Source organism: Coregonus clupeaformis, chromosome 29, assembly GCF_020615455.1.
Source record: "Coregonus clupeaformis isolate EN_2021a chromosome 29, ASM2061545v1, whole genome shotgun sequence".
NCBI classification, from domain to species: domain Eukaryota; kingdom Metazoa; phylum Chordata; class Actinopteri; order Salmoniformes; family Salmonidae; genus Coregonus; species Coregonus clupeaformis.
In genome coordinates, this window is record NC_059220.1 from 6,844,537 (window position 1) to 6,867,720 (window position 23,184).

Genomic DNA, 23,184 nt, shown 5'->3' on the forward strand with positions numbered 1-23,184 from the left:
GGGCCCATGCCAAATCTTTTCAGCCTCCTGAGGGGGAAGAGGCATTGTCGTGCCTCCTTCACGACTGTGTGTGTGGACGATGATAAATACTTGAAGCTCTCGACCCGCTCCACTACAGCCCTGCCGATGTGAATGGGGGCGTGCTCTGCCCTCCGTTTCCTGTAGTCCTTGCTCAGCTCCTTTTGTCTTGCTGACGTTGAGGGAGAGGTTGTTGTCCTGGCACCACACTGCCAGGTCTCTGACCTCCCACGTGTTTTGCTCTCTGGTTGCAAGGCGAGCTCGCCCATTCCACCCACACTGCCGCTCAGCCAGGCAGGTACAGAACTGACTGATTAGGCACCGCCAAACGTCACATCGATAGCTGAAATGCCGGCCAAATGTAGATTAAATCCTGCCTGGCAGGATATTGATGTTTATGAATGGGTTTTGCCAGACCCAATCAGGGACCTTTCAGTTTAATGCATTCAGTTGTACAACTGACCAGGGATCCCCCTTTCCCCTATTACCCAGGTAGCTAGATTTAACTATATAGAAGGATGGAGTTAGAAGCGAACGTTGAACGGAGCCTGACCTCGGCAGGAGCAGTTAAACTGAAATTAAGCTCGCTACAGTATATTCAAAAGATGGGCTACTGTAAGTGCATAACAAAATACATTTTCTTTGTAGAGAGTAGTGAGGCACAGGTGGTGATAGGTGGTGAAGATGCATCATCACGACGGAGGATGCAAACATGCCGAACAAAATCATCCAGAAGGCTGGAACAACCATCGGCACACACCAGGACAAACTAGAGCCCTGGATAAACGGATCCTCAAAAAGCTTAGAAGTATGGAGGCCAACACTAGAAGTATGGAGGCCAACACTAGAAGTATGGAGGCCAATACTAGAAGAATGGAGGCCAACACTAGAAGTATGGAGGCCAACACTAGAAGTATGGAGGCCAACACTAGAAGTATGGAGGCCAACACTAGAAGAATGGAGGCCAACACTAGAAGTATGGAGGCCAACACTAGAAGTATGGAGGCCAACACTAGAAGTATGGAGGCCAACACTAGAAGTATGGAGGCCAACACTAGAAGTATGGAGGCCAACACTAGAAGTATGGAGGCCAACACTAGAAGTATGGAGGCCAACACTAGAAGTATGGAGGCCAACACTAGCCACTGCCTCCACAGTACCTGCCTGGAGCATCGTTTCCACAGATCCTTCTTACCATGAGGCGTTTTAACACAAACAAATGTGTCTGTGTGTCCATATGGTGTATTTACTGGTATTGTATGTATTGGCTGTTGCAATCAAATTTCCCCTCTAGGGGATTAATAAAGGACTGTCTTATCTATCTTTATGTGATCCATGACCAGCCTTTCAAAGCATTTCATAATATGCCATTTAGCAGACGCTTTTATCCAAAGCCACTTACAGTCATGCGTGCATACATTTTTACGTATGGGTGGTCCCGGGGATCGAACCCACTACCCTGGCGTTACAAGCGCCGTGCTCTACCAGCTGAGCTACAGAGGACCACGTGGCTCTGGCTACAGAAGTGAGTGCTACGGGGCGATAGTTATTTAGACAGGTTACCTTGGTGTTCTTGGGCACAGGGACTATGGAGGTCTGCTTGAAACATGTAGGTATTACAGACAGGGTCAGGGAGAGGCTGAAAATGTCAGTGAAGACACTTGCCAGTTGGTCAGCACATGCTCGGAGTACGCGTCCTGGTAATCCATCTGGCCCTGCGGCCTTGTGAATGTTAACCTGTTTAAAGGTCTTACTCACGTCGGCTACGGAGAGCGTGATCACATAGTCGTGCGGAACAGCCAGTGCTCTCATGCATGGTTCAGTGTTGCTTGCCTCCAAGCGAGCATAGAAGGCATTTAGCTCGTCTGGTAGGCTCGCGTCACTGAGCAGCTCGCGACTGGGTTTCCCTTTGTAATCCATGATAGTTTGCAAGCCCTGCCACATCTGACGAGCATCAGAGCCGGCATAGTAGGATTCGATCTTAGTCCTATATTGACGCTTTGCCTGTTTGATGGCTCGTCGGAGGTCGTAGCGGGATTTCTTATAAGTGTCCGGATTAGTGTCCTGTTCCTTGAAAGCGGCAGCTCTAGCCTTTAGCTCAGTGCGGATTCTTGTAATCCATGGCTTCTGGTTGGGATATGTACGGTCACTGTTGGGACGACTCTAGGCACTTTATTAATGAAGCCAGGGACTGATGTGGTGAACTCCTCAAGGCCAATATGAATCACCTTCCTCCCCTCAAACTGGACTCCTCTATTAATCCATATATTGTTCCACTCACTCCTAATCAAGTTTCACTACTCCAACCCCTCCTTCTCCCCATAAACAAAGAAATACACACCTGTCTTACACACACACACACACCTGGACATTCTATATGTAGCCCTCAGTAGTCATCGGTAACATTGTCATCCTTCTCCCCACCCCCACCTTCTCCTGTACCAATCCCACAACAGGACAGTAAATTCTTCAAAGGCTTCTTTACAAAAGTAAGTTGTGCTTTGTGTGTGACTCCGAGTGCCTCTGTCTCTTTCCTTCTCCTTAATATAACCCCTCACTCTCTGATCTGTACTGTCACAAGGAACTACCTGGAGACGTGTGTGTGTGTGTGTGGGGGGGGGGGGTGTGGGTGTGGGGGGGCAGCGTGCACCAGCTCTTCTTTAATCCGAGAAGGATCAAGACTGAGACCTGTTTGGTGGGAATGAGTTTCCTGTCCTGTATGTACGGTCTCTGTCTTCGTGTGTTATTTAACTTGTGTAACTGGTGAGCCACTGTTTCACTTCCTTTGTTGTAGTCAACTTTCTTCCAGTCTGGGTACTCACAACACAACAACGCCTACTCATGACTTCCTCATTCCAGTCTGGGTACTCACAACACAACAACACCTACTCATGACTTCCTCATTCCAGTCTGGGTACTCACAACAAAACAACACCTACTCATGACTTCCTCATTCCAGTCTGGGTACTCACAACAAAACAACACCTACTCTCCAAACCTTTCTTTACAATGTTTGACTTTCGGTTGTTTTCCCTCTGTTTCCAGGTTGGGATTTGTGTTTGTGTGCGTGACATATCTCTGTGTGTGTGTGTGTATCTCTCTGTCTCTCTCCTTGTCTCTGTCTCTCTCCCTGTCTCTCTCTCTCTCTCTCCCTCATCTCTGTCTCTCTCCCTGTCTCTCTCTCTCTCTCTCTCTCTCTCCCTCATCTCTGTCTCTCTCCCTGTCTCTCCCTCATCTCTGTTTCTGTCTCTCCCTGTCTCTCATCGGTGTCTCTGTCATCTTTCTGTCTCTATGTCATCTCTCTGTGTGTGTCTATTTGTCTACAGGCAGGGAAGAAGGCAGTGAGAGCAGTGCTGTGGGTCTCGGCAGATGGTCTCCGTGTAGTAGACGACAAAACTAAGGTAGTCTCCTGCTACGCTGTCCGAACAGCTAGATCTCACACACACACGCGGCACAGGCATAGACGTTGCGGTGTCCGTATTACCGCCACACCGGTGGTCACGAGTCATGAAGGCAGTCAAATTCCATGTGACCGTTTAGTCACGGTAACTAGGCTTCTCCAAGCTCTGATGCTGCTGCTGGTCATTAGTAGCCTACCAAACTAGCTAACTGCCTGGTACTCAGCCCTCTATTGTCCCTCTAAATCACTCTGACGTCAATTCAAATGTAATCGAAAATCTAATCAAACATTTCATCAGAGCACCATGAGCTCATGTTGCACAACATTTCTATAGGCTATGTAATTGCGCAAAAAAAAACGTGATGGCTTAAAAAGAGCAGGATCCCATCAGCTTTCTATAGGCTTACAAAAACATTTTCTCAACTTTCCTAATATTAAGCACATTGCTTCTCTTCACAACAGGAGTTCAGCCTACCTGGAACCATGGGAGAAGCTTTCTGCATTCTAGAACTCACTAATCTAGAACTACGTGTCACTAATCTAGAACTCACTAATCTAGAACTACGTGTCACTAATCTAGAACTCACTAATCTAGAACTACGTGTCACTAATCTAGAACTCACTAATCTAGAACTACGTGTCACTAATCTAGAACTCACTAATCTAGAACTACAGTGAGGGAAAAAAGTATTTGATCCCCAAGTATTTGATCCCCTGCTGATTTTGTACGTTTGCCCAATGACAAAGACATGATCAGTCTATAATTTTAATGGTAGGTTTATTTGAACAGTGAGAGACAAATATCAATACTTTTTTCCCTCACTGTAGATGACATGTATTTTTTCCCCTGCCTCTGTTTCGAGACAGGTGCATGATAACGGTCCATTCTAAATCAAAACAAATTTCACACACAGTGCTTTCAGAAAGTATTCAGACCCCTTGACCTTTTCCACATTTTGTTACGTTACAGCCTTATTCTAAAATGGATGTAAAAAAATATATATATCATCAATCTACACACAATACCCCATAATGGCAAAGCAAAAACAGGTTTTCAGACATGTTTGCTAATTTATTAAAAAAATAAAAAACTGTAATAGTACATTTCCATAAGTATTCAGACCCTTTACTTTGTTGAAGCACCTTTGGCAGCGATTACAACATCGAGTCTTCTTGGGTATGACGCTACAAGCTTGGCACTCTTTGCGCTGATGTAAAAGTTGGATCCGAGCTCCTGAGTGGCGCAGTGGTCTAAGGCGCTGCATCGCAGTGCTAGCTGTGCCACTAGAGATCCTGGTTCAAATCCAGGCTCTGTCGCCGCCGGCCACGACCGGGAGACTCATGGGCGGCGCACAATTGGCCCAGCATCGTCCAGGGTAGGGGAGGGAATGGCCGGCAGGGACAGAGTTGATAGAGCATGGCGTTTGCAACGCCAGGGTTGTGGGTTCGATTCCCACGGGGGGCCAGTATAAAAAAATATGTATTCACTAACTGTAAGTCGCTCTGGATAAGAGCGTCTGCTAAATGACTAAAATGTAAATGTATTTGGGGAGTTTCTCCCATTCTTCTCTGCAGATCCTCTCAAGCTCTGTCAGGTTTTGATGACGAGGACTGGGATATGTTCCGGGTAGCCTCTGAGAATAACATTGACGCTTACATGGACACCGTGACTGAGTTCATCAGAAAGTGTATAGGTGATGTTGTTCCCACTGTGACTATTACAACCTACCCAAACCAGAAACCGTGGATAGATGGCAGCATTCGTGCAAAACTGAAAGCGCGAACCACCGCATTTAACCATGGCAAAGTGACTGGGAATATGGCAGAATACAAACAGTGTAGTTATTCCCTCCGCAAGGCAATTCAACTGGCAAAACATCAGTATAGAGACAAAGTGGAGTCGCAATTCAACGGCTCAGACACAAGACATATGTGGCAGGGTCTACAGACAATCACAGGTTACAAAGGGAAAACCAGCCACGTCCCAGACACGACGTCTTGCTCCCGGACAAGCTTAAACACCTTCTTTTCCCGCTTTGAGGATAACACAGTGCCAACGACGCGGCCCGCTCCCAAGGGGGTTCTCTTTCTCCGTGGCCGACGTCAGTAAGACATTTAAACGTGTTAACCCTCGCAAGGCTGCCGACCCAGACAGCATCCCTAGCCACGTCCTCAGAGCATGCGCAGACCAGCTGCCTGGAGTATTTACGGACATATTCAATCTCTCCCTATCCCAGTCGGCTGTCCCCACTTGCTTCAAGATGTCCACCATTTTTCCTGTACCCAAGAAAGCAAAGGTAACTGAGCTAAATGACTACCGCCCCATAGCACTCACTTCTGTCATCATGAAGTGCTTTGAGAGGCTAGTTAAGGATCATATCACCTCTACCTTACCTGACACCCTAGACCCACTTCAATTTGCTTACCGCCCCAATAGATCCACAGACGATGCAATCGCCATCGCACTGCCCACTGCCCTTTCCCACCTGGACAAGAGGAATACCTACGTGAGAATGCTATTCATTGACTACAGCTCAGCGTTCAACACCATAGTGCCCTCAAAGCTCAACACTAAGCTAAGGACCCTGGGACTAAACACCTCCCTCTGCAACTGGATCCTGGACTTCCTGACGGGCCGCCCCCAGGTGGTAAGGGTAGGTAACAACACATCTGCCACACTGATCCTCAATACGGGGGCCCCTCAGGGGTGCGTGCTCAGTCCCCTCCTGTACTCCCTGTTCACTCATGACTGCATGGCCAGGCACGACTCCAACACCATCATTAAGTTTGCAGATGACACAACAGTGGTAGGCCTGATCACCGACAACGATGAGACAGCCTATAGGGAGGAGGTCAGAGACCTGGCCGTGTGGTGCCAGGATAACAACGTCTCCCTCAACGTGATCAAGACAAAGGAGATGATTGTGGACTACAGGAAAAGGAAGAGGACCGAGCACACCCCCATTCTCATCGACGGGGCTGTAGTGGAACAGGTTGAGAGCTTCAAACACACCAAGACAGTCGTGAAGAGGGCACGACAAAGCCTATTCCCCCTCAAGAGACTGAAAAGATTTGGCATGGGTCCTCATATCCTCAAAAAGCAGCTGCACCATCGAGAGCATCCTGACTGGTTGCATCACCGCCTGGTATGGCAACTGCTCGGCCTCCGACCGCAAGGCACTACAGAGGGTAGTGCGTACGGCCCAGTACATCACTGGGGCAAAGCTCCCTGCCATCCAGGACCTCTATACCAGGCGAGGTCAGAGGAAGGCCCTAAATATTGTCAAAGACTCCAGCCACCCTAGTCATAGACTGTTCTCTCTGCTGTCGCACGGCAAGCGGTACCGGAGTGCCAAGTCTAGGGCCAAAAGGCTTCTGAACAGCTTCTACCCCCAAGCCATAAGACTCCTGAACAGCTAATCATGGCCACCCAGAGTATTTGCATCCCCCCCCCCCGGCCTCTTTTACGATGCTGCTACTCTCTGTTTATTATCTATGCATAGTCACTTTACCTCTACCCACATTTACATATTACCTCAATTACCTCAACTAACCGGTGCCCCCGCCGCACATTGACTCTGTACCGGTACCCCCTGTATATAGCCTCACTACTGTTATTTCCCATTGACTCTGTACCGGTACCCCCTGTATATAGCCTCTCTACTGTTATTTCCCATTGACTCTGTACCGGTACCCCCTGTATATAGCCTCCCTACTGTTATTTCACATTGACTCTGTACCGGGACCCCCTGTATATAGCCTCACTACTGTTATTTCCCATTGACTCTGTACATGCACCCCTGTATATAGCTGTTTTCATTGCTCTGTACCGTACCCCCTGTATATAGCCTCCCTACTGTTATTTCACATTGACTCTGTCCGGACCCCTAGCCTCCCTACTGTTATTTCCCATTGACTCTGTCCTGTTATAGCCTCCCTACTGTTATTTCACATTGACTCTGTACCGACCCCTGTATATAGCCTCCCTACTGTTATTTCCCATTGACTCTGTACCGGTACCCCCTGTATATAGCCTCCCTACTGTTATTTCACATTGACTCTGTACCGGTACCCCCTGTATATAGCCTCCCTACTGTTATTTCCCATTGACTCTGTACCGGGACCCCCTGTATATAGCCTCCCTACTGTTATTTCCCATTGACTCTGTACCGGTACCCCCTGTATATAGCCTCCCTACTGTTATTTCATATTGACTCTGTACCGGTACCCCCTGTATATAGCCTCCCTACTGTTATTTCCCATTGACTCTGTACCGGTACCCCCTGTATATAGCCTCCCTACTGTTATTTCACATTGACTCTGTACCGGCACCCCCTGTATATAGCCTCCCTACTGTTATCTTACTGCTGCTCTTTAATTATTTGTAATTTTTATTCTTTACTTATCTATTGTTTACTTAACACTTATTTTTCTTAAAACTGCATTGTTGGTTATGGGCTTGTAAGTAAGCATTTCGCTGTTGTATTCGGCGCATGTGACAAATACAATTTGATTTGATTTGGTTGTCCTTCTATAAGGTTCTCCCATTTCCACAGAGGAACTCTGGAGCTCTGTCAGAGTGACCATCGGGTTCTTGGTCTCCTCCCTGACCAAGGCCCTTCTCCCCCGATTGCTCAGTTTGCCCCGGCGGCCAGCTCTAGGAAGAGTCTTGGTGGTTCCAAACTTCTTCCATTTAAGAATGATGGAGGCCACTGTGTTCTTGGGGACCTTCAATGTTGCAGACATTCCCCAGATCTGTGCCTCCACACAATCCTGTCTCGGACAATTCCTTTGACCTCATGGCTTGGTTTTTGCTCTGACATGCACTGTCAACTGTGGGACCTTATATAGACAGGTGTGTGCCTTTCCAAATCATGTCCAATCAATTGAATTTACCACAGGTGGACTCCAATCAAGTTGTAGAAACATCTCAAGGATGATCAATGGAAACAGGATGCACCTGAGCTCAATTTCGAGTCTCATAGCAAAGGGTCTGAATACTTATGTAAATAAGGTATCTGTTTTTCGGTTGTTATTCTTTTTTATAAACATTTCTTAAAAACTGTTTTAGTTTTGTCATTATGGGGTATTGTGTGTAGATTGATGAGGATTTATTATTTAATCAATTTTAGAATAAGGCTGTAACGTAACAAAATGTGGAAAAAGTCAAGGGGTCTGAATACTTTCCAAAGGCACTGTATATTATTTAGTAAATCAAAAACAAATGTCACACATATATATTATTTAGTATATGTAAAGACAAGATTAACTCAAGAATAGTGTGATGGGTGTCAATATTAGCCTATCAGTTGTGAATTATATATTATCACTTGTGAATGATGCCCAGCTTAAGGCAAGAAAACAATGCCTTTTTTTTGTGTGACTTTTTCTAATCATAGTCCCACACCTCATGTAGCATAGCCTATAGGCCTATATGTTTTAATAAGGTTTGTATCACAACTAAAGTGGCCAAATAACTTCTTAAAATTAAGTACATTAATCCGCTTTACAATGGGTGTAGAGCCTAACTGGCATACATAAGCAGCGCGTGAGTTTCAAGTTTGGGGAAGATAATTTTCACCATAAAAATGCACCTTTATAATAAAAGCATTACATGCATAAATCGTAATCGCATTTGCGGTCACTTTTGATAATGGTGTTTTCCCGCTAATGGAACATTCGCACTTATAGCCTACTGCCATGTGCACATTGCTGCGTTTATAATGTGAAGAAATAGACTAATAGTTTATCAACATTTTAAGCTAAACGTTCTGATCTGTTGCATCAGCCTCATTGCGTATAAAATGTTTTTTGATGCTAGTGGTTGTATTAATTTGGGATCTAACACATCCCACATCTGTCCCAGACTATGTTTGGAATATTTATTTATCGCACAGAATAGAATAGGTCGACTTTTGTACTATGGGGGATAGTTGATTGACAGAGGCTAGTGCTTTTGCTGTTCGTTAAGCCTACTCATCTTGTTGGCTGACGAAAAGTAAATGTGGACAGTTCTTCCAATATCTTCAATATGCACCTCGGAATTGGATAAGGATGCGCGCGCAGTTGCGTCCTCTGTGTCTGTCTTCACTTTTAGCCTGTGAGAAAGACCCGATGACGTGATGGAGAGCCATGTGAGTGATCACGTGATGGAGAGCCATGTGAGTGATCACGTGATGGAGAGCCATGTGAGTGAGCGGTGGTTCGGAGCAGGCAGCACTCGGGGCCAAGGGCATAACGACCACTGGCCGCAACGGGCACCTATTTTTTTAGGGTGCATTACGGCCACACAAAGTGCTTGTCAAATTGTGAATGAGAGACTGATGAAGTGTGTACAGCCTGCGCAAAAAGCAAAGCAGAGCTCATGCCTTATCAAGCGACTTTTTTCAAATCATCATTGGAGTTGCATCATGCAGCCTTACAGTATATTAAAAATCTAAACACATAGCCCAACGTTGGTAGAACAACTAAAGTTACATTAATTACTCTAAATTAAACATATAGGAGGACCTGTTTCTTTGTTAACCGCTCAACACAGAATAGCCGCATGTGCGCACTCCCTCAAATCGTTTGGAGAAAATATCCTTTATTTTATTCAGCTTTGTTCAATTCTATTCTTCATACTATAAAATAATGCCACGGAATTCTAAGCTAATCTTGTCTGCTAAATGAACTAGTGTAGCCCACAGCCATTTGGCATAGCCAGATCAGGACCTAACATAAGGACAACTCAGAGTATGCTATTCTGTTCTTCTGAAATAGACTACATTTCCTTCATATCGTGTTTCTTTAGACCTGTCTAAAATAAATAATGGATTTATTGTGAAGGTGTAGGCTTGGAAGAACAGCGCCGGAAGAAGATGGCTGCCGTTTTACAGCCCTCTAACCAATTGTACTATTATGTGTGTTTTTCCGCGTTATTTGTAATTTATTTTGTACATAATGTTTCTGCCATCGTCTCTTATAACCAAAGAGAGCTTCTGGATATCAGGACAGCGATTACTCACCTCGCGTTGGACGAACACTTTTTCTTCAACGAGGCGTTCGCGAAGGATATTCTACAGACTCCCGACAAGGCCCAGATCCCCGTCATTCGCGTGAGGAAGAGACGGAGATATCGTGGACGTAGGTCGGGGTGCCTTGTAAGGATCCGACGGCGAACGAGTAAACTGCCTCTCCCATCAATCCTATTAGCCAACGTTCAAGCTTTGGAGAATAAAATGGACGATTTAAGATTACGGTTATCCTACCAACGGGACATTAAAAACTGTAATATCTTATGTTTCACGGAGTCGTGGCTGAACGACGACAACGATAACATTCAGCTAGCAGGCTATACGCTACATCGGCAGGACAGAACGGCAGACTCGGGTAAGACGAGGGGTGGCGGTCTCTGTATATTTGTAAACAACAGCTGGTGCACCAAATCAAATACTAAGGAAGTCTCAAGGTTTTGCTCGCCTGAGGTAGAGTATCTTATGATAAGCTGCAGACCACACTATTTACCAAGAGAGTTTTCATCTATATTTTTCATAGCTGTCTATTTACCACCACAAACCAATGCTGGCATTAAGATTGCACTGAATGAGTTGTACAAGGCCATTAATCAACAGGAAAACGCTCATCCAGATGCAGCGCTCCTAGTAGCAGGGGACTTTAATGCAGGGAAACTTAAATCCGTTCTACCTAATTTCTATCAGCATGTTAAATGTGCAACCAGAGGGGAAAAAACTCTAGACCACCTTTACTCCACACACAGAGACGCATACAAAGCTCTCCCTCGCCCTCCATTTGGCAAATCTGACCATAACTCTATCCTCCTGATTCCTGCTTATAAGCAAAAACTGAAGCAGGAAGCACCAGTGATTCGGCTAATAAAAAAGTGGTCAGATGACGCAGATGCTAAGCTACAGGACTGTTTTGCTAGCACAGACTGGAACATGTTCCGGGATTCTTCAGACAGCATTGAGGAGTACACCACATCAGTCACTGGCTTCATCAATAAGTGCATCGATGATGTCGTCCCCACAGTGACCGTACGTACATACCCCAACCAGAAGCCATGGATTACAGGAAACATCCGCACTGAGCTAAAGGGTAGAGCTGCCGCTTTCAAGGAACGGGACTCTAACCCGGACGCTTATAAGAAATCCCGCTATGACCTCCGACGGAACCATCAAACAGGCAAAGAGTCAATACAGGTCTAAGATTGAATCATACTACACTGGCTCTGACGCTCGTCGGATGGGCAGGGCTTGAAAACTATTACAGACTACAAAGGGAAGCACAGCCGCGAGCTGCCCAGTGACACAAGCCTACCAGACGAAGCTAAACCACTTCTATGCTCGCTGAGGCAAGCAACACTGAAGCATGCATGAGAGCACCAGCTGTTCCGGACGACTATGTGATCACGCTCTCCGTAGCCGATGTGAGTAAGACTTTTAAGCAGGTCAACATTCACAAGGCCGCAGGGCCAGACGGATTACCAGGACGTGTACTCCGAGCATGTGCTGACCAACTGGCAAGTGTCTTCACTGACATTTTCAACATGTCCCTGACTGAGTCTGTAATACCAACATGTTTCAAGCAGACCACCATAGTCCCCGTGCCCAAGAACTCTAAGATAACCTGCCTAAATGACTACCGACCCGTGGCACTGACGTCTGTAGCCATGAAGTGCTTTGAAAGACTGGTCATGGCTCACATCAACAGCATAATCCCAGAAACCCTAGACCCACTCCAATTTGCATACCGCCCCAACAGATCCACAGATGATGCAATCTCTATCGCACTCCACACTGCCCTTTCCCACCTGGACAAGAGGAACACCTACGTGAGAATGCTATTCATTGACTACAGCTCAGCATTCAACACCATAGTGCCCTCAAAGCTCATCACTAAGCTAAGGATCCTGGGACTAAACACCTCCCTCTGCAACTGGATCCTGGACTTCCTGACGGGCCGCCCCCAGGTGGTAAGGGTAGGTAACAACACATCTGCCACACTGATCCTCAACACGGGGGCCCCTCAGGGGTGCGTGCTCAGTCCCCTCCTGTACTCTCTGTTCACCCATGACTGCATGGCCAGGCACGACTCCAACACCATCATTAAGTTTGCCGACGACACAACAGTGGTAGGCCTGATCACCGACAACGATGAGACAGCCTATAGGGAGGAGGTCAGAGATCTGGCCGTGTGGTGCCAGGACAACAACCTCTCCTCAACGTGACCAAGACAAAGGAGATGATTGTGGACTACAGGAAAAAAAAGAGGACTGAGCACGCCCCCATTCTCATCGACGGGGCTGTAGTGGAACAGGTTGAGAGCTTCAAGTTCCTTGGTGTCCACATCACCAACGAACTATCATGGTCCAAACACACCAAGACAGTCGTGAAGAGGGCACGACAAAGCCTATTCCCCCTCAGGAGACTAAAAAGATTTGGCATGGGTCCTCAGATCCTCAAAAAAATTCTACAGCTGCACCATCGAGAGCATCCTGACTGGTTGCATCACCGCCTGGTATGGCAACTGCTTGGCCTCTGACCGCAAGGCACTACAGAGGGTAGTGCGTACGGCCCAGTACATCACAGGGGCAAAGCTCCCTGCCATCCAGGACCTCTATACCAGGCGGTGTCAGAGGAAGGCCCTCAAAATTGTCAAAGACTCCAGTCACCCTAGTCATAGACTGTTCTCTCTGCTACCGCACGGCAAGCGGTACCGGAGTGCCAAGTCTAGGTCCAAAAGACTTCTCAACAGCTTCTACCCCCAAGCCATAAGACTCCTGAACAGCTAATCATGGCTACCCGGACTATTTGCACTGCCCCCCACCCCATACTTTTTACGCTGCTGCTACTCTGTTAAGTATTTATGCATAGTCACTTTAACTCTACCCACATGTACATATTACCTCAACTACCTCAACTAGCCGGTGCCCCCGCACATTGACTATGCAACGGTACCCCCCTGTATATATAGCCTCCCTACTGTCACTTTATTCTATTGTATATATAGCCTCCCTACTGTCACTTTATTTTTACTTCTGCTCTTTTTTTCTCAACACTTTTTTGTTGTTGTTCTATTCTTACTTTTTTTGTTTAAAATAAATGCACTGTTGGTTAAGGGCTGTAAGTAAGCATTTCACTGTAATGTCTGCACCTGTTGTATTCGGCGCATGTGACCAATAAAATTTGATTTGATTTGATTTGATTTATATTACATGGATTTATTAGACTTGGTCTGCATCAGTGGCTTGTAGGCAGCCAGGAGATGCTAAATGTGTTTTATGTTCATTAACGGTCAATTACCTTGAGACCAACAGTTATTTGCTTGACCAATCACCGGCTGACGAAATGTCGTGACCGCCACAGCCCTGGGGACACACACGGCATATCAAAACTCTGCCTGAGGAAATGCTTGTGGCAGTTTTGAGAAAGCCAAAGAGGAAACTCTTACTTCCTGCTGACTTGCAAAAGTTTCACTTTTTTTTTAATGAACTGGTAATGTTTTGGTCTACCGACCGTTTGTCGACCAAAGGTTCCTCTTTTGTAGCTGGTTATATACTCCAGGTACACCGGCAATAGAAACTCCTTCATGGACCATTAGCAGAGCATGTCCCTATTAAACTGTGGGTTCTGCTGCCACCTGTTGGATGAAGGCAATATTACACGGAGACTTATTGTGTCAAGCCAGAAGCATTATGAAGCAACTAACACTCCATACATCCTCCCGATACTTGTAACATCACTATAATAATAATAATAATATGCCATTTAGCAGACGCTTTTATCCAAAGCGACTTATAGTCATGTGCGCATACATTTTTACGTATGGATGGTCCCGGGGATCAAACCCACTACCCTGGCGTTACAAGCGCCGTGCTCTACCAGCTGAGCTACAGAGGACCACACATGAGGATCACTCACATGTACTTTCAATCTAAAGGAACGTAGGTAGGGAACATCTGGATACGATGGGCGTGATAATGTTGTAATGAGAGTCAGGGTATGTGTTAATCAGGATAATGTCTCCCCTCTGTAAGGGTATTTACTAGGAAACAGACAGAACAAAACGGGGAGGCACCTATCTGAATTTGTCCAGTACAATTTCTAGTTTTCGTAGCAAAACATTTTTCGTTTCGAGTAACCGGTTTCTGTTGCAAATCGTTTTGCAACGGTGTCTGACTAATGAATACATCCCCTGAGGTAATGCTGAAATAGTCAGCGTAATGATAATGTCTCTCCTCTGTAGGACCTGATCCTAGACCAGACCATAGAGAAAGTATCGTTCTGCGCTCCGGACAGGAACTTTGAGAGAGCCTTCTCCTACATCTGTAGAGATGGAACTACTAGACGTTGGATCTGCCACTGCTTCATGGCTATCAAGGACTCGGTAAGACCCTAACCCCTACCTCCTAACCCCTAAACCAGACCCTAACCCCTACCTCCTAACCCCTAAACCAGACCCTAACCCCTAACCCCTAAACCAGACCCTAACACCTACCTCCTAACCCCTAAACCAGACCCTAACACCTACCTCCTAACCCCTAAACCAGCCCATAACCCCTACCCCCTAACCCCTAAACCAGACCCTAACCCCTAACCCCTAAACCAGACCCTAACCCCTACCTCCTAACCCCTAAACCAGACCCTAACCCCTACCCCCTAACCCCTAAACCAGACCCTAACCCCTACCCCCTAACCCCTAAACCGGACCCTAACCCCTACCCCCTAACCCCTAAACCAGACCCTAACCCCTACCTCCTAACCCCTAAACCAGACCCTAAACCCTACATCCTAACCCCTAAACCAGCCCATAACCCCTAAACCAGACCCTAACCTCTACCTCCTAACCCCTAAACCAGCCCATAACCCTAACCCCCTTACCCCAAACCCTTACCCTAACCCCATAACACTTACCCCCTAACCCTAACCACTCCAGAGACCTGAGTCCTACCTTAACCTCTCTGGCTCCTATACCTAACCACTCCAGAGACCTGAGTCCTACCCTAAACTCTCTGGCTCCTATACCTAACCACTCCAGAGACCTGAGTCCTACCTTAACCTCTCTGGCTCCTATACCTAACCACTCCAGAGACCTGTCCTACCTTAACCTCTCTGGCTCCTATACCTAACCACTCCAGAGACCTGAGTCCTACCTTAACCTCTCTGGCTCCTATACCTAACCACTCCAGAGACCTGAGTCCTACCTTAACCTCTCTGGCTCCTATACCTAACCACTCCAGAGACCTGTGTCCTACCTTAACCTCTCTGGCTCCTATACCTAACCACTCCAGAGACCTGAGTCCTACCTTAAACTCTCTGGCTCCTATACCTAACCACTCCACAGACCTGAGTCCTACCCTAAACTCTCTGGCTCCTATACCTAACCACTCCTGAGACCTGAGTCCTACCTTAACCTCTCTGGCTCCTATACCTAACCACTCCAGAGACCTGAGTCCTACCTTAACCTCTCTGGCTCCTATACCTAACCACTCCAGAGACCTGTGTCCTACCCTAAACTCTCTGGCTCCTATACCTAACCACTCCTGAGTCCTACCCTAAACCTCCTTGGTTCCCATGTCTAACCTTAACCCCTAGGGAGATCCGGATCCTTTTTTCTACAACTATAACAAATATTTGTCTAAAAATGATTTTGAATATACTCCCCTATGTTCTTATGGTAAAATAACCCCCCCCTCCTCCCCCCTAGCTCGACATCTACAGATTTTGAGTGTACAGTCCCCTAACCCTTAGCCCCTAACCCTTACCCCCTGACCCCCTGACCCTATAACCCTTAGCCCCTAACCCTTAGCCCCTAACCCTTACCCCCTGACCGCATAACCCTTAGCCCCTAACCCTTAGCCCCTAACCCTTACCCCTGACCGCATAACCCTTAGCCCCTAACCCTTAGCCCCTAACCCTTAGCCCCTAACCCTTAGCCCCTAACCATTAGCCCCTAACCCTTAGCCCCTAACCCTTAGCCCCTAACCATTAGCCCCTAACCCTTAGCCCCTAACCCTTAGCCCCTAACCCTTAGCCCCTAACCATTAGCCCCCTAACCCTTAGCCCCTAACCCTTAGCCCCTAACCCTTAGCCCCTAACCCTTAGCCCCTAACCATTAGCCCCTAACCCTTAGCCCCTAACCCTTAGCCCCTAACCATTAGCCCCTAACCATTAGCCCCTAACCCTTAGCCCCTAACCCTTAGCCCCTAACCGTTAGCCCCTAACCCTTAGCCCCTAACCCTTAGCCCCTTACAGGTTACCAAGCCATACCCTTGGTCCTTGCCCTAACCTTAACCTTCCTCTGGGAATGTTTTCTCACCTCTCATATAACAGCTTTTATGGATGGATCCTAGGAGCAATAGAATTAGAGAGCATAACCCTAACCATAACCCCCTAACCCTAACCATAACCCCCTAACCATAACCCCTAACCCTAACCCCCTAACCATAACCATAACACCACAACCATAACCCCTAACCCTAACCCCCTAACCATAACCCTAACCCCCTAACCATAACCCTAACCCTAACCCCCTGACCATAACCATAACCCCCTAACCATAACCCTAACCCTAACCCCCTAACCCTAACCATAACCCCCTAACCATAACCCCTAACCCCCTAACCCTAACATAACCATAACCCTAACCCCCTAACCCTAACCATAACCAAATCCCCTAACCCTAACCCCCTAACCCTAACCCCCTAACCCTAACCATAACCCCCTAACCATAACCCCTAACCCCCTAACATAACCATAACCCTAACCACCTAACCCCCTAACCATAACCCCTAACCATAACCCTAACCCCCTAACCATAACCCTAACCCCCTAACCCTAACCATAACCCCCTAACCATAACCCCTAACCCTAACCCCCTAACCCTAACATAACCATAACCAAACCCCCTAACCCTAACCCTAACCCTAACCCCCTAACCCTAACCCATAACCAAACCCCCTAACCCTAACCCCCTAACCCTAACCCTAACCCCCTAACCATAACCCCCTAACCATAACCATAACCCCTAACCCTAACCCCCTAACCCTAACCATAACCCCCTAACCATAACCATAACCCCCTAACCAAAACCATAACCCTACCCCTGACCCTAACCCTCCCCAACCCCCAACCCTAACCCTAACCCTAACCCCTATACCCCTAACCCCCTAACCCTAACCCTCTAACCCCTAACCTAACCCCCAGGAGACCTGTCGCTATTGGTCTCCCGTCACTGAAGGTCGACATACCGTACCACGAAAACATAACACTAAATATATACAAAAGTATGTGGACACCCCTTCAAATTAGTGGATTTGGCTATTTCAACCCCACCTGTTGCTGACAGGTGTATAAAATCGATCACACAGCCATGCAATCTCCATAGACAAACATTGACAGTAGAATGGCCTTACTGAAGAGCTCAGTGACTTTCAACGTGGCACCGTCATAGGATGCCACCATTCCAACAAGTCAGTTCGTCACATTTCTGCCCTGCTAGAGCTGCCCCGGTCAACTGTAAGTGCTGTTATTGTGAAGTGGAAATGTTTCGGAGCAACAACGGCTCAGCCGCGAAGTGGTAGGCCACACAAGCTCACAGAACGGGACCGCCGAGTGTTGAATAGCGGCTGACCCGAACCCTTACTACAGAGTTCCAAACTGCCTCTGGAAGCCACGTCAGCGCTAGAAATGTTCATCAGAAGCTTCATGAAATGGGTTTCCATGGCCGAGCAGCTGCACACAAGCCTAAGATCACCATGCGCAATGCCAAGCGTTGGCTGGAGTGGTGTAAAGCTCGCCGCCATTGGACTCTGGAGCTGTGGAAATGCGTTCTCTGGAGTGATGAATCACGTTTCATCATATGGCAGTCCGACGGACAAATCTGGGTTTGGCGGATGCCAGGAGAACGTTACCTGCCCCAATACATAGTGCCAACTGTAAAGTTTGGTGGAGGAGGAATAATGGTCTGGGGCTGTTTTTCATGGTCTGGGCTAGGCCCCTTAGTTTCAGTGAAAGGAAATCTTAACGCTACAGCATACAATTTTACATTTTAGTCATTTAGCAGACGCTCTTATCCAGAGCATACATCTTTCATACAATGACCTTCTAGACGATTCTGTGCTTCCAACTTTGTGGCACCAGTTTGGGGAAGGCCCTTTCCTGTTTCAGCATGACAATGCCTCCGTGCACAAAGCGAGGTCCATACAGAAATGGTTTATTGAGATCGGTGTGGAAGAACTTGACTGGCCTGCACAGAACCCTAACCTCAACCCCATCGAACACCTTTGGGATTAATTGTAACACCGACTGCGAGCCAGGCCTAATCGCCCAACATCAGTGCCCGACCTCACTAATGTTCTTGTGGCTGAATGGAAGCAAGTAGCCCCTAAGCAAGTAGCAGAATTACTGTCTTACCTGAATTAGCCATGAAATCCCTAGTTAGAAAGCGACTGTTTTCTGAAAGCTGTGCTGCGCCATTTTTCCTACATCCCCCCCCCCCCCCACATGGGCCAGACCCCTAGCAATTTGAGTTCAACCAATGAGATTCAGCCCCCCACCATATGAGTGACAGCTAGCAAGAGGCACATCAATCACGCACAGCAGAACCTTGGTATCATATGAACACACATAATACATGGGAAAATGTGTAGAAATGTGCTTTAAAACTGCAAAATGTTTTCTCTGCCCATGCCAAAATGTGTAGAACTGCAGGAAAAAGCATTAAAACTGTTGTAGGCCGTCTTGTTTCTTTTTCAGAGTGCAACATCATTTCACTTCACAAGGTTGGTTTCCATCCAATTGGCGACAGATTTTCATATGAATAATCAAAAATCTGCAAAAAGAAAATATGCGCATTTTCTCACCAATGGTGTGTTTCCACCACCCTGACTTGTTGCAGAGAAACATCAGTGTGTGATGAGGTAGTGCACACAATTTACTTTTTCGCTTAAGTTTTCATAAAAATCTGTAGTTCAATGTGTTTTCATCGCATTTTCAACTCTACCAATAGTTTTGTCACAAAAACTGTTGCGTTAAACAGCAAATGTGCCAACTCTGGTCTTGGCATGTGAGCTCTAGCCATCAGCTCGCAGACAATAGAAACAGTCTGGCAAATACCCTCCTGGTCCCACCCCTACCCTCCTGGTCCCACCCCTACCCTCCTGGTCCCACCCCTACCCTCCTGGTCCCACCCCTACCCTCCTGGGCCCACCCCTACCCTCCTGGTCCCATCCCACCCCTATCCTCCTGGTCCCATCCCACCCCTACCCTCCTGGTCCCATCCCTACCCTCCTGGTCCCATCCCACCCCTACCCTCCTGGTCCCATCCCTACCCTCCTGGTCCCATCCCACCCCTACCCTCCTGGTCCCATCCCTACCCTCCTGGTCCCACCCCTACCCTCCTGGTCCCATCCCTACCCTCCTGGTCCCACCCCTACCCTCCTGGTCCCATCCCTACCCTCCTGGTCCCATCCCACCCCTACCCTCCTGGTCCCATCCCTACCCTCCTGGTCCCATCCCTACCCTCCTGGTCCCATCCCTACCCTCCTGGTCCCATCCCACCCCTACCCTCCTGGTCCCATCCCTACCCTCCTGGTCCCATCCCTACCCTCCTGGTCCCATCCCTACCCTCCTGGTCCCATCCCACCCCTACCCTCCTGGTCCCACCCCTACCCTCCTGGTCCCATCCCTACCCTCCTGGTCCCATCCCACCCCTACCCTCCTGGTCCCATCCCTACCCTCCTGGTCCCATCCCACCCCTACCCTCCTGGTCCCATCCCTACCCTCCTGGTCCCACCCCTACCCTCCTGGTCCCGTCCCTACCCTCCTGGTCCCACCCCTACCCTCCTGGTCCCATCCCACCCCTACCCTCCTGGTCCCATCCCTACCCTCCTGGTCCCACCCCTACCCTCCTGGTCCCATCCCTACCCTCCTGGTCCCACCCCTACCCTCCTGGTCCCATCCCACCCCTACCCTCCTGGTCCCACCCCTACCCTCCTGGTCCCATCCCTACCCTCCTGGTCCCATCCCACCCCTACCCTCCTGGTCCCATCCCTACCCTCCTGGTCCCACCCCTACCCTCCTGGTCCCATCCCTACCCTCCTGGTCCCACCCCTACCCTCCTGGTCCCATCCCACCCCTACCCTCCTGGTCCCATCCCTACCCTCCTGGTCCCACCCCTACCCTCCTGGTCCCATCCCTACCCTCCTGGTCCCATCCCTACCCTCCTGGTCCCATCCCACCCCTACCCTCCTGGTCCCATCCCTACCCTCCTGGTCCCATCCCTACCCTCCTGGTCCCACCCCTACCCTCCTGGTCCCATCCCACCCCTACCCTCCTGGTCCCATCCCTACCCTCCTGGTCCCATCCCTACCCTCCTGGTCCCACCCCTACCCTCCTGGTCCCATCCCTACCCTCCTGGTCCCACCCCTACCCTCCTGGTCCCATCCCACCCCTACCCTCCTGGTCCCATCCCTACCCTCCTGGTCCCACCCCTACCCTCCTGGTCCCATCCCTACCCTCCTGGTCCCACCCCCTACCCTCCTGGTCCCATCCCACCCCTACCCTCCTGGTCCCACCCCTACCCTCCTGGTCCCACCCCTACCCTCCTGGTCCCATCCCACCCCTACCCTCCTGGTCCCACCCCTACCCTCCTGGTCCCATCCCTACCCTCCTGGTCCCACCCCTACCCTCCTGGTCCCATCCCACCCCTACCCTCCTGGTCCCACCCCTACCCTCCTGGTCCCATCCCTACCCTCCTGGTCCCACCCCTACCCTCCTGGTCCCATCCCACCCCTACCCTCCTGGTCCCACCCCTACCCTCCTGGTCCCACCCCTACCCTCCTGGTCCCATCCCACCCCTACCCTCCTGGTCCCACCCCTACCCTCCTGGTCCCATCCCTACCCTCCTGGTCCCACCCCTACCCTCCTGGTCCCACCCCTACCCTCCTGGTCCCATCCCTACCCTCCTTGTCCCATCCCTACCCTCCTGGTCCCACCCCTACCCTCCTGGTCCCACCCCTACCCTCCTGGTCCCACCCCTACCCTCCTGGTCCCACCCCACCCCTACCCTCCTGGTCCCACCCCACCCCTACCCTCCTGGTCCCATCCCATCCCTACCCTCCTGGTCCCACCCCTATCCTCCTGGTCCCACCCCTATCCTCCTGGTCCCACCCCTATCCTCCTGGTCCCATCCCACCCCTATCCTCCTGGTCCCATCCCTACCCTCCTGGTCCCATCCCACCCCTACCCTCCTGGTCCCATCCCACCCCTACCCTCCTGGTCCCATCCCACCCCTACCCTCCTTGTCCCACCCCCTATCCTCCTGGTCCCATCCCACCCCTACCCTCCTGGTCCCATCCCACCCCTACCCTCCTGGTCCCACCCCACCCCTGCCCCCCCCACCCCTACCCTCCTGGTGCCCCCACCCCTACCCTCCTGGTGCCCCCCCCACCCCTACCCTCCTGGTCCCACCCCTACCCTCCTGGTGCCCCCACCCCTACCCTCCTGGTGACCCCACCCCTACCCTCCTGGTGTCCCCCCAACCCTACCCTCCTGGTCCCATCCCTACCCTCCTGGTGCCCCCCCACCCCTACCCTCCTTTGTTCAGCATAATTACACTTTGGATGGTGTATCAATAGACCCAGTCACTACAAAGATACAGGCGTCCTTCCTAACTCAGTCACTACAAAGGAAGGATGCCTGTATCTAACTCAGATGCCGAAGAGGAAGGAAACTGCTCAGGGATTTCACCATGAGGTCAATGGTCACTTTAAAATAGTTACAGAGTTTAATGGCTCGGACAGGAGAAAACTGAGGATGGATCAACAACATTGTAGTTACTCCACAATACTAACCTAAATGACAGAGTGAAATAAGCTTGTACAGAATACAAATATTCCAAAACATTCATCCTGTTTGCAACAAGGCACTGAAGTAATACTGCAAATAATTTGACAAAGAAATCAACTCTATGTCCTGAATGTAAAGTGTTATGTTTGGGGCAAATCCAACACAGCACATCACTGAGTACCACTCTTCATATTTTATCCATTTTAGAATAAGGCTGTAACATAACAAAATGTGGAAAAAGTCAAGGTATCTGAATACTTTACGAATGCACTGTATATATTTTATGTTTACATTAGAATTTTGACTACAGACTTTACGAAAATACAACTGAGTTATTATTGTTATTATTATTATTATTATTATTATTATTATCTACCTAATTCCATTTCAAATTCGGCTCCCAGTGGCTACAAATGGCTCCCAGTGGCTATTTTAAGGGAGAGCGTCTGAGCTGTGTTTTATTAATGTGCTGTTAAGGGAGAGCGTCTGAGCTGTGTTTTATTAATGTGCTGTTAAGGGAGAGCGTCTGAGCTGTGTTTTATTAATGTGCTGTTAAGGGAGAGCGTCTGAGCTGTGTTTTATTAATGTGCTGTTAAGGGAGAGAGTCTGAGCTGTGTTTTATTAATGTGCTGTTAAGGGAGAGCGTCTGAGCTGTGTTTTATTAATGTGCTGTTAAGGGAGAGCGTCTGAGCTGTGTTTTATTAATGTGCTGTTAAGGGAGAGCGTCTGAGCTGTGTTTTATTAATGTGCTGTTAAGGGAGAGCGTCTGAGCTGTGTTTTATTAATGTGCTGTTAAGGGAGAGCGTCTGAGCTGTGTTTTATTAATGTGCTGTTAAGGGAGAGCGTCTGAGCTGTGTTTTATTAATGTGCTGTTAAGGGAGAGCGTCTGAGCTGTGTTTTATTAATGTGCTGTTA

General features: G+C 48.7%; 1 protein-coding gene across 2 annotated transcripts in view; it reads left to right on the forward strand.

Moving 5' to 3' along the window:
• numb (NUMB endocytic adaptor protein) overlaps nt 1-23,184 on the forward strand; it is a 111,371-nt gene that overhangs the window by 79,542 nt on the left and 8,645 nt on the right. Inside the window, exons 4-6 of one of the 2 annotated variants that reach the window (XM_045209084.1) lie at nt 2,475-2,507; nt 3,345-3,419; nt 14,666-14,806. In XM_045209084.1, the coding sequence (XP_045065019.1) occupies nt 2,475-2,507; nt 3,345-3,419; nt 14,666-14,806 (249 nt within the window). The remainder of the gene's footprint in view (nt 1-2,474; nt 2,508-3,344; nt 3,420-14,665; nt 14,807-23,184) is intronic. The other variant, XM_045209085.1, reaches the window with a different exon arrangement.